This window comes from Solea solea, chromosome 7, assembly GCF_958295425.1.
Source record: "Solea solea chromosome 7, fSolSol10.1, whole genome shotgun sequence".
Classification (NCBI taxonomy): domain Eukaryota; kingdom Metazoa; phylum Chordata; class Actinopteri; order Pleuronectiformes; family Soleidae; genus Solea; species Solea solea.
The window spans coordinates 5,427,332-5,439,594 of record NC_081140.1 but is presented as its reverse complement, the minus strand read 5'-3'; the positions used below and the strand labels follow the sequence as shown (position 1 = coordinate 5,439,594).

The 12,263-nt window shown below is 39.8% G+C and overlaps 1 protein-coding gene across 4 annotated transcripts in view; it reads right to left on the bottom strand.

Annotated features, from left to right (window-relative positions):
* Positions 1-2,593: 2,593 nt before the first annotated feature.
* LOC131462654 (kinase suppressor of Ras 1-like) overlaps positions 2,594-12,263 on the bottom strand; it is a 47,117-nt gene continuing 37,447 nt past the window's right edge. For 3 of the 4 annotated variants that reach the window (XM_058634048.1, XM_058634047.1, XM_058634045.1), the window contains exons 11-19: positions 11,937-11,991; positions 10,590-10,841; positions 10,311-10,507; positions 10,057-10,153; positions 7,612-7,745; positions 7,376-7,507; positions 6,209-6,344; positions 4,215-4,348; positions 2,594-3,578 (exon numbers count right to left, since the gene is read on the bottom strand). In XM_058634048.1, the coding sequence (XP_058490031.1) occupies positions 3,479-3,578; positions 4,215-4,348; positions 6,209-6,344; positions 7,376-7,507; positions 7,612-7,745; positions 10,057-10,153; positions 10,311-10,507; positions 10,590-10,841; positions 11,937-11,991 (1,237 nt within the window). In that variant the 3' untranslated portion in view covers positions 2,594-3,478. The remainder of the gene's footprint in view (positions 3,579-4,214; positions 4,349-6,208; positions 6,345-7,375; positions 7,508-7,611; positions 7,746-10,056; positions 10,154-10,310; positions 10,508-10,589; positions 10,842-11,936; positions 11,992-12,263) is intronic. The other variant, XM_058634046.1, reaches the window with a different exon arrangement.

The following is a 12,263-nucleotide window of genomic DNA, read 5'->3' as shown; positions in this document are numbered from 1 at the left end:
TACAAAATTCACGTATCTGTACTTCACTTTGTTATCTGTACTTCTCGCAACTTTTACTTTTACTCCACGGCATTTCCTCAAACTATATTTGTTACTACCAAATATAATCAAAAGAAGAAGAGTTGCTATTATGGTCTGTATTTACAGTATATAGAGTTTTTTCTAGTCTTGATGAGCTGCTTTACAGTTTTCACCCATTCACACGCTGCAACATGGGGTTAAGTGTCTTGCTCAAGGACACATAGACTAGCAGAGTCAGGAATTGCCCCACCACTGAGCTACCATTGCTCAATCCTACATCCACACATTTTTAAGATTTTTACTTTTACTTTATAAAGTACATTTTATATCAGAAAATTACTGTTGATACTTAAGTACAGTAAATGTCATGTACTTTAAGACTTTTACTTAAGTAATATTATAAAACCTCTACCAAAGTAATTTTCTGGTAAGATACATATTGTTTTGTATTTATGAATAACTGTATCTGGAGTTCGTCATCGTGTTGCCTGTGTTGCTGCCTCAGTCTTAACCAGCCTGTGTATAATCATTCCCACATGTCAGAGCCTCTAGCTTTAAAGGTCCAGTGTGTAACATTTAGAAGGGTTTATTTTTCAGAAGTTTAGTAAACCCAGAGGTTTAATTGCTTAAAGATAAAGAAATATTTGTTGATCTTTGTGTCCTGACAATTCTCCTTTTACTTGTACTCTGAGGGTGTTGTTTTACTGAGGCTCCTTTGTTGCACTATCATGTGTCTACAGCAGCCTGAATGGAGCAGAAGCTTATTGTGCAAACCAAGAAGTAGGGCTCTGCCCGCGTAAACCAACAAAGAAGAAGAAGAAGAAGGACTTGTGAAAGAGGAGGTAAAAAAAGAGCAAATGTTTTATCGGTAATGATTCACAGCATCTGTGTTGCCACAGAAAGCCAATCCGAGGTTCACTGCAGCATTAAGCAATACTGGGAACCAGCCCTCCCACATACTGCCTGCTTTTCCACCGAAATCCTGGAATGACTCATCCATTGGAATGGAGTGATTCCTTCAAAGCAAAGGGAAAAACATTTGAACTGCAAACACACATGTGGACAAAAACAAAAAAAGAGGAAAATGAAACTCCTTCAAATGTGTGACCAGGTCATACTCATTATTGGCTTGATTAAGCCTATACATTAGATGACAGTTAGTTGTAGAGTGGAGAACAGAACATCAAAAAAGGAGGTCAGCGTGTTTAACTGTGTAAATTAACCTTCTATCTACTGTCTGTTCAGTCTGTGGTTAATCTTACAAAATAAAAAGGTTGTCAGTGTCAGCATTCATTAACATCCCCTGTTGATTTGGATGCTTTTTACTTTGTAGAGACTGTGTGAGAGGCTATATTCCTATATCCTATACATTTTCTATTATAGCTACTTAAATCTGCATCTTTCATCCTTCCCTCCAGGCATCCTTCAGAGATTCATTCCATTACAAAACAAATTGCGGAGCTAAATAAACCCATATGGCCTGAGCTGACCTGAGATACAAATTGCTTTTACAAAGGAAACAAATGTGTGGTTGGTGCACACTCGATGAAACTTACTGAGTATATTAATTCAAAATGAGGTAACTTTGGTATTTAATGGAAAAAGAAAACACAGCTTGAGTGAAAAGGTTTAGATATGTATACTGGATCAATAAATGTTTCTGCACAGACCTGTACACAGCTCCAGTTTTAATGAAAGACCAGCTCAGGCCAAGTGTGTTGCTGAATTAATCAGGATTTACTGGCTTTACAATAATAATTGCTATTCCATCAAAGGTCCATGTACAATTCTTTACTTTTTATCATTTCTCTTAAAGCTTTCTGTACTGAATGTGTCTCGCTTTTAGTTGACCTGTAATAGTTGACTTGCAGGACACGAGGTCAGTATCTATAATATTGATCTCCATAAGATGCAAAGCTACAGCACTTTTATTACACAAGTTGATGAATGACCAGTCATGTGCCTCTCAGGACTGATCATAAAGAACAACACGGCAGATAAGATAGGTCCATGCCATCATTCAATAAGTGTCAAAAGCAGATGACAAAGACTCAATATCAAGTCAAACTCTGTATATCACATGGTTTCAAAAACTCTTCCCATACTCCATGTAACAAGAGGAAGCAGTGAGTCTCCTGATGAAATGGAGAAGTCCATTTGGTAAAGTATAGCATGACAGTAAACCCCATGACTTTTTCTGTGCAGCTCCTGCTTCTTGTAAAGTTCAACCGTTTTTAAGGCTGAAAACAGTGTGACATCCTGTGTATCCTTCAGTGAACCCATGTCCCACTTACAGTGAGTAAATTCATGCTCAGGAGGACGTTAACTTTTGTAATCCACTGAAAACACACCGCTTCACAGAGTGAGCTACACAGGTTGCCTTTTTCATTCCACTGCTTCTTCCTTACTATTAAATATTTCTATATTTATTTTGTAGTTTGCTTTTTGACCTGTTTCTGCCGTGCCTGTGTTGCACTTTGGTCGACTGAGATTGCTTAAAAAGTTGACATTGACAATGAGTGAGTTATTAAAGCAGTTTCAACGTTTCAACGTTCAGAAATCAGCCACTTCATTTATCTTTTAAATCAGCTTTAATGTCTACAGTTGTTTAGACCAGAAGCTTCCAAAATATCAACAAATTATGTACAAAACTTCTCCCAACCCACCCTCAAAAAGAAAAACACCAATCAACTGTCAACAGTTTCGAGTGTCTATCATCTATACATAAATACAAATGAAGTACCAGTTACAATGAAACCTTGTACTCACACAAGCACTGTATTTTAAATACAACAACCAGCACTTTATATACATGTATACATTGGGTCACTGCTTGATCATGCTTGATTGGGTTTCACCATTTATTTATTTTTTGAAGCCCATGACATTCATTGAATATCGTACACACATACTGACTGGAGTGAGGCAGGACACACACACACACACACACACGCACACACACACACACACACACAGCTGCAGCATTATCACATAATTCACAATTAAAATTTTAATTCACAAGAGCCATTGTCCTGCCAGGATTCAAACTAGCAAATCAGAAAATTTCAAGTGCAGTTCATGTATAACATCTCTGTGTGGCTGAATCTGAACTGCCATTTTGAAGCCGGCGCCATGCTGACGTTTTTTGCAAATGGAAGTTCACAGACATCATCTAGAAACCAGGCCCCGCCAGAAGAACATAAGGGGGTCCAGTTAAGGGGTTTCCAACCAGAACCAGTTATACAATTTAAGGGAGCTCTTACAAAATAGTTGTGTGGCCCTCTCCACTCAGGTTACCCCACGTATCCTGTTGTTCCTGATTAGGACCATGTCTCATCATCATCCTCATCATCATCAGATCCAGATCACATGTCACCACCACATGAAAACAGACCTTGTACTCCTTAATCTCTTTAAGATAGCTCAATCCAATAGAGTTTTTGAAGGCGGTCAGCTCTCAGCTGCTGTATTTGTACATGTATGGACAGTGAGCATGCAGACCCTGATGACAGAGATCTCTCAGACAGTGATGATGATGATGATGATGATCCCACAACCTTCACCAGCAGACAAAAGCGCCAAAGAGACAGAAATTGGGAGTGTTGGAAAACAAGAGAGCACATGGACAGAGAGGAGCAGAGGCACAGATGAAGAGGAAGTGTAGGATCCAAGGGAAGCCATGGAGATCAGACACAGCAAGAGCAGGCAGGGGTGGATCAGTCGACACCCAGTTGACAGGAAATGACAGGGAAGAGAAAGATGGAGTGATTCTCAGAAACACACAAAAAAATACTACAGAACTGGTGACTGTGAGCGACACCATAAAAGAAGAGAACGTCAGTATTCAGAGAGCAACGACTAATATGCCCTGTTAGGAATAAACAAATCAGAGACACTTCACCAAAATACAAAAGTCACATTTCAGATCCTTTATATCAGTTGATAATCAGCAGGACAGAATCATAATATTCACATTTCTTTATAAAATCCTATTTTTTTAACATTTGCATTTGATTGATCATGTATTGGTTCTTTTCAGCTCAAAGCCATTCTGCCCTCACGCCGTTGTGACATGAATATGTGGATAATGATACAGCAGTGATGAACTAAATCAAAGACTCCCCTTTTTAGTGTTGGTGTTGTCGGCTGGTTGGCCCTGGGACAGGAATGTCCCATCTGTCTATGATACATACTCATTAGTCTTCCAGAAGTGTCCAGGATGAGAGAGCCTGCGGTTCAGTTTGGGAAGTTTCTCCAGCATGTCAGACATCAGGGTGAAAGTCGGCCTGTCGTCTGCCTCGAAGGACCAGCAGGCAGACAGGATCTCCTGTTGGGAAACAGGTGGTTTAAAATCTTGGCCTTTAGCTAGTGAACAACTAGGCTGCATAAGCGTCAACAGAAAGCAGTGAATGGTTAATGGAAAATCAAGTTAAGGCCAGAATTAACAACAAACAGCTTACGTTGTCTACCTTCACAAGTCTACATTATTAATATTAACCTTATTGTAAAAACAGACGGGAGTTTTACTTAAGATGCATGTTTATGACCTATTTTTTATTTTAACCTTAATTTTAAAAGGTGCTGGATAACATTTTGATTTACCTACTGTGCAATGTAAATAAAACTGGACTTGAGATAGAACCCTGTGGCACTCCAAAGGAAATGTGTTCCACAACAGAAGCAGGGGACTGTGACTAATGTGCAACTAGCTAATTCAGGATGAGTGATGAAGAGCACACACACTGTGTTCAGATGGTATAACTTCATAACTTTGATTTGAATGAATACATCATAATTAATAACAATTTACAGTTCAGCTAAACATGAAACACGTGCGACCCACCTGAAGGTTAGGTTTGCTATTCAAACTAAATAACAGGGATGGTACTGATTAAACATTTGCTGATGAACTGCCTTTCACAATTTTACTGATTAACAATGACTTATAACAACTAATTAAATAATGAATACGACCGTTTAATTTCGTTTAATTTCTACAGACCTCCCATGCTGTGATTGTGGTTAACAGAAGAAGAAGAAGTCAAAGTTACAGAAGTGAATAACTTCCCCAGTGACAAACTCTCTCCTCTGGATGTCATTTCAGTTGATTGGTGGTAAAAGAACGCACCAGGAATCACCAGGTTTACCACGTAATACCTGTGAATCAGAGTGTTTCTCTGCAGCCTCACTGTTTCTTAGGGTTGTTTTTTTAAGTTTAAAACCTAAACTGAGAAAAATGTGCCTCTCTTTTCTGTCAATGATTAACCAACTATTGCATGAAAATGCATGAAGTTTGCGTTGATTAATGATGATCATATGATAAAAGGAGTCATTAAATGTAAGATTAATCACCACAAAATCAGAATAGAGAATTATTAGAAATACTGTGGATGTGAATAGTCTTTAATCAGTAAAAATCTACTCAAAAATATACAAACTTATTCTCCAGAGTGTAAAATTAGTTGTTTTTTATTGGATTGTTTTTGTTTTTCCAAGAAGAGAGAAGTTTTGAATTGACTCAGGGTGGTATGGCCGTAAACCAACGTAAAGTGCAACCATTTATAAATCAAAAAGATGCTGAAAAACTAATGCTTTATTACTTTATCTCAAGCAGACTTGACTATTGTAATGTACTTTTTTACTGGCCAAGGAAAACCACTGACAGACCTCAGCTCATCCAAAAGCTCTGCTGCTTGTTTATTAACCAGAACCAGGAAGAGAGAGCACACAAGTCCAGTCTTAGCTGCACCTACACTGTAACATTAAGAGTTGACTTTAAGCTCCTCCTCCTTGTAACCTTGTATACTTCATGGGCTACATTGCCAACTCCCTGGTTAGCTGATACTGCAAAGAACACTGTGATTTTATGTGTTTTATTTCAAAGTTTGAAACAGGGTTTTCACTTTTCCTTTTCATCCACCCTGTTTAAATTTTATTGTTGGATTTGCTGTTGAAATGTTATTTTCCTTTTATTATGAATCACTTTGAGCTGCAATTCTTGTATGAAAGGTACTATATAAATGAAGTTTATTATTATATTATTGTTATTATTATTATTATTATTATTATTATTATTATTATTATTATTATTATAATATGTGCTGTGGTTTCAATTCGCAATATAAAAATCATCAATTTGGGCAGTCTAAAGATGACATTGAATGGTGAGGCTTGTTGCTGTGCCTACCGTAACCTCCTTCCCCAGATTGGCATCTGTCAGCACATTCTTCATGCCCACACCGCTGCCAACGAGCCAGATTTTAGCTTCCACAGGTTGGTTGGTGATTGGCCAGTCTCCGACCTGAAGCTCATACCAGACTGTGCTGAAAGTGACACGACACAAAGGTCAGAGTCAGAGAACAGGCAGCTCAGAGTCTTTCTCATTCACTTTCTGTCTGTCGTAAGTGGCTCACATGGACATAAAGCTTTCAGAGCACATGGACTTACACAGGCTACATTTTCTCTATCCATGGGAATTTTACATTTAATGAATGCATTTATTTCTCTGATTTGAACCATTGTATGTTTCTTTGATGTGATTTAATTCTGAATTACCTTTCACAAACACATATGAAACCAAACTAATTCACAAACTATACTGCAAGCCTCAGTGAAGTGAGTCTAGTTGACTCTAATGTTGACCCTTTTTTACGTTTTTATCTTTTTATTAATTCCTGTGCTCTCTCGTGTGCATGCTGCCACTGATGCTTATCCTCGCCGCTGTTTGGAACTGATCGCCGTGTCTATTACCGGCACCTCAACTACTTCCCTCACGTTTGTTAACCCTTTTGAATAAGCAGTTAAAAAGTGCCACCTCTCCTCACCTGCCTGCTCTTGGGTCCTAAATTGAATTTCTCCTGATTAGTAAAAATAGTAGACAGGAAAATGCTCTCTTAGAACATACTGAAGTTCTGAAATGTTTTTAATTGGTGTGTTTCTTACTCAAGAACATGTTTTATTCCTCTTTACTACTCTACTCCTGTAACTTTCTAGAAGCCCAACCTTATACAACCCGACGTTACAGAATTACAACCTTACTTTCTCTGACCAAATCTTCAAACACCAGTGTGACCCAACATTCTGGAACTATAATATTATATGACAATATTACACCTTTTTTTTTTTAATTCTAACTTTAAAGTGCCAGTGTAGAACTTGTGCCTGTGATTAATTATCAAAACACTGCCAACTTCTCAGTTAACCTGATGCAATAAGCATTTACTTATATCAAACCTCCATGTTTATTTGTAACAGAAGAATCCACTTCTGAAACTTAACATAATAATCATCAAGATTATCAATATAAACTATATTTCTGTGCTTCTGTTTAAATGGAATAAACATTGGTCAGTACCCAAAGGCATAGACATCAGCAGCTTTGGAAAAAGGCAGCTGGTCGTCATCCACCTCTGGACTCATCTTACGGACAATCTCTGGAGCCAGGTAGTGAATCCAGCCGTGGGGTATCCGCAACACATTATTCCGTCTAAATGCATTGAAAACACACATTAAAGATAACCATTCATACAGACATACAGAGTGATTTTTTTAAATGTTGTTTTATTAACCTTTCACTTATTTGACTCCTACCTGCCTTCTTCTACCACGCCAGACATCCCAAACAGGCCAAAGTCTGTGATGACCACCCTGTTTGTGTCATAGAACACGTTCTTAGACTTCAGATCCTTATGAACGATGCCTTTGGCATGAAGATAACCCATTCCCTGCAGAAGAGAAGCAACACATTTATACATTTATTCCAGCGAGTGGGTGATGATGAGCATGTTCATGGCTGAGTAACACCTCCACGTATACAATCACTCACAGTTTCCCTGGAATTCTATATGTAGGAGACACGTCATAAATCAACATAAACTAATCGAAAATCTTGCATTTCACCGTCTCTAATGCATGAAAAATAATACAAAGCCTACATAAGGTGTCGATTTAGATTTTTTGATTTTTCCCCTCTTCTTTTTCCTAACTACTTTTAGATTTAAATAATTTCTTCTATGTGTATTATTTAATTAAAGTCCAATTGTTTTAAATCGTTCAGTTTAATTTGCCAATGTCATTCCTTGACTCCTACCTCAACCTTCTTCTCCCTACGTTCAATAAAATGCACTTTATATAAGAAGACAATGATTATTATTATTGCTTTTATTATATCCAACAACAGAATCCCTCATCTGTCGTATCTGCCTTTGATCTGACCTTTACATGTGCAAAGATCAGCCGTGTGAGTACTGCTGATTGCTCAGTGGGTGGTGGAGTTACTACAGTTAGCATCTGTGATTACTCTGTCATTGTCTGTAATGGATTTATCTGCATTGCCTTTGTTGTCAATGTCTGTTTAAATTCATTAATTCCTTCATTGTCTAACGCTTTATCCTCCTACATGAGAGTCACGGGCGGCGCTGGTGACACAAGGCAACAGGCGTGGTATACTGTTGCTGCAGACAACACACAACACGTGTCATAGGACATGAAGCGATTGTATTTCCTGTTTCTCAAACATTTAACTTTCCTTCACCTTTACCTTCGAACACCGATGTCATCAATACTCTTGCCTTTGATATGATGAATGTGTTGATGTCACCAGAGTGGAAACGGCAGCAGCGCAACGTTACGTCAACTGCCGCAAATCACCAAAGAAGAAAATAAATCTCTTTTCGTGTTACCATACACAGGAGGATGACACTTAATTGGGGAATAGGCAATGTGAAGTATGGGGAAAAAAAAATACAGAAAAACCCAAAGTATCAGAATGTGAAAACCACGTTGGATACAGGAGCCAGCCTTTCACAATATATGGAAAGGCTGGAGGAGAGGAGAATGTATTTCAAGTTTCGTAAAGATGAAATATTCAAGCGGTTAAAGGTGACGACGTTTGCACAAATGATAATTCAGGCAGCCTCTGTGTCAGACGTGAACGAGATTGAGAGAGACAGTGACTCACACGGAGCCAAAGATGCAAACCTGCGGTGTCACTTCAGTCACCAGGACGTAAGAGACACCAGGGACACTGAGCATCGGCGGAACACAGCAAAGTCAGAACAGTTTGGTGTTTTCAGCAGTGAGAGAGACATGAGCCTCGAGAGTGAGGTGTCAGCGCTTGAGCTGGCGGACAGACCCTATCCCAACTGCCCCTACATGCTGCTGGACGTACGGCAGCGAGATGATTACAACCGCTGTCACATCATTGGTGCATACAGTTTTCCACTGCCCATGCTATTTCAACAGGAGGGAATTAAAGAAATGTGGGGATATAAAAATGTACCAGGGAAAATGATCATTTTGTATGATGAGGACGAGAGCGTTGCCAGTCAGGCGGCCACCGTCATGTGCCAACGAGGATTTGACAATGTCTTCATGCTGTCTGGAGGTCTCAGGATAATCTCAAAGAAATTTCCAGAAGGGATGACGACAGGCTCCATGCCAACATCCAGTTTGTCCTCGTCCACATCCTCGTGTATGTCCTCGTCCACTTCCTCAAAAAGGAGAAAGAATTTGCAGCAGCAGCAGCAGCAGCAGCAGGTGATGCAGACAGCAAAGATACAGACAGCAGAGAGGAGGAGGCGGTTCACATCTCATGAGCTGTCCAAGATCCAGCAGCAGCTGGAGGAAATCAGCTCCCAATCTAGAGTGTGTAGGGTTGGAAGTCAACAAAGCTCTGGCGTTCAAAGCAACAGACACTTGAAACTGTCCGGCCGCACGTCAACCATCCGCTCCCAGTCTGGGCTGCCCAGAATCGAAGGTCAACAGACTTCCATGGTTCAAAGCAGGAGACCGTGGAAATAACCCCACCGACCCTCAGCCACACAGATGAGCACACAACACTTCCAGGTCCAAGAGGAGTTGCACGTCTTTATCGATTTATCAAGTCAAGTCTAAAGCAAAAAACAAAACGTGACTTAAGTCTGACTCGAGTGAATCATGTGACTCGAATCCTCGTCTGTGGTAGGAACGGTAAAAGACAACACACTGTATGTGCTATTACCAATGACAGACAGACAGACAGACAGCACTGCTTACCTTGACTATGTCCTGTGCAATCTGTCTGGTTTTATTGATGTCCAGCATGTGACCTCTTTCTCTCACAACAGAGAACAAAGTCAAACCTTTGCAGAAACTATAAAACAAAACACATGAAATATGACTGAAAAACACATCAAGTATATCAAAAATCAAGTACGTATGGATTGTTGATATCAGCTGACAAAGGCAAGAGGCGACCGCAAATACTACTACTACTAATAATAATAATAAAACTAATTCTGACAAATCACCTGGTGATGATGGCGAGGTGGGGCGGGGCCAGGCAAGCGCCCATGAACAGGACCACATTCTCGTGCCTGGTCTGCCTGTAGTTCATCACCTCCTTCTTGAAGAGCTTCAGGTGATCCTGGTTGTTGCCGTCAATCTCCATGAGGCGAATGGCCACCTCACCGTGCCAGCGACCCTTATGCACCCTTCCCCAGCGACCCTGGACAGTCACAAAGACAAATGTGTCAGCCGGGTTGGACCGAGACGCTGTTAGTCTATGTCTACTTTGTCTTCATCCTCACCTTGCCAATAAGCTCTCCCAGCTGCAGCTGCTCAAACGGGATGTCCCACTCCTGCAGGTAGACGCTGGTCTGGCTGGCTTTACGACAGATCTGGCCCCTCCAGCGACCAGCGGTCCCGCGGCGACATATGGAGGACGGCAGGTCCTCCAGCTCATCTTCATCATACTCCTCGGCAGCATAACTATTATTAGCGTTGCTAGGGTCAGCTGCTTCCTCATCCTCGGCTGGGTAGTCTTCCTCTGCCCCCTCCTGCTGGGACAAATAGCAGAATAAAGGGACATTGGCTGATGGACAAAATGGGCCCAGAAAATATTCTTCAAAAACAATGTTCACATGTCTGGGGTCAACTTTGAATACTTGTTTATTTTGTTATGCTACAAGATGTGTTTCTTAGGATTATTTCTCACTTTGCAGCGATGACAGAGGACAACGTCGCTCAACACTTAACTGTTGCTCACAAAACTTACTTTGTATCACCTGATCATCATTCTGTAAACATGTTTGCATCTACTGGCAAGTTTGTGTTCATTTTTCTTTATTTTGATAGATTGGATGACATTGTTGATATAATTATGGAGGCAGCAATTTAGAATGTTGCTTCACTTTGAGGACAACAGGAGCTCAAGGAATGGAGGTTGTGCTTTGCTTGTTACAATCCAGAGAGAATCTGAAGAACATGACAGACATGGTGCCTATGCCAACTTCCTCTGATGGTTACGACGAGTGTTAGGGTCAAAGTGGTAATATTAAAAACGTCATAATATTATGAGATAAAAGTCATAATTTTATGAGAATAAAGTCGTTATATTATGACGTTTATAATATGACACGAATAAAGTCGGAATCTTACGTGAATTAAGTCGTAATATTAGATATTTATCATTATCTAATGTTTTATTATTAAATAGCAACAGACCGCAGATGTAACCAGTGGTAGCCTTGCAGTCGACCACTAGCAGCCATTTCCTTTTCCAGTAAACAAACAAGATGATTTCCTCCAAGTCTGTTTGATTCTTTCTAACAAACAGACTCAGTTACACAATCTTTTCAAAGTCCTTTTTAAGATAATGCGATGTGAAAATATTAAGACTTTCTGTGTTTGTGAAGCCCCAATCAAAATGTAACGTCACAAAATGCTCTCATCTCATCGTTTCTTATCTTGAAACAGGCTGCAGCTGATCATCTGGGACTTTGCTTGAATAATTACGACTTTATTCTATAAAAGGCCCTAATACTCCGTCGTAGATGATATAGTATACTGGTTACAGAGAAATGGAAAAGCTATGCTGCACTGTGGTGCACTAGCAGGACATGAATACTACACAAGCACATTTGTCATATACTCACCGCTCCATGTTCTGTGGATGGGAGCTGTGTCTCAGTGACGGTCACCTGTGACGCTCTGTGAGGAAAAACATGTAGTTTTAAAGGTCATTATATGTAAGAAATATATGATATTAAGGCATAAAAGGACCATGATGTGTCACCAGAGATTAAGGTAAATTAAACGCACTGATGGACCTTTTGTAAAGCAGGGTGAGAAGATCAAACTAGCACTTTATAGTTTGGCTTACTTGAAGCACTTCTAGTTCTTGTTTGTACCCAAATGTTTAAATGCCCTTATTGTAAGTCGCTTTGGATAAAAGCGTCTGCCAAATGACATGTAATGTAATG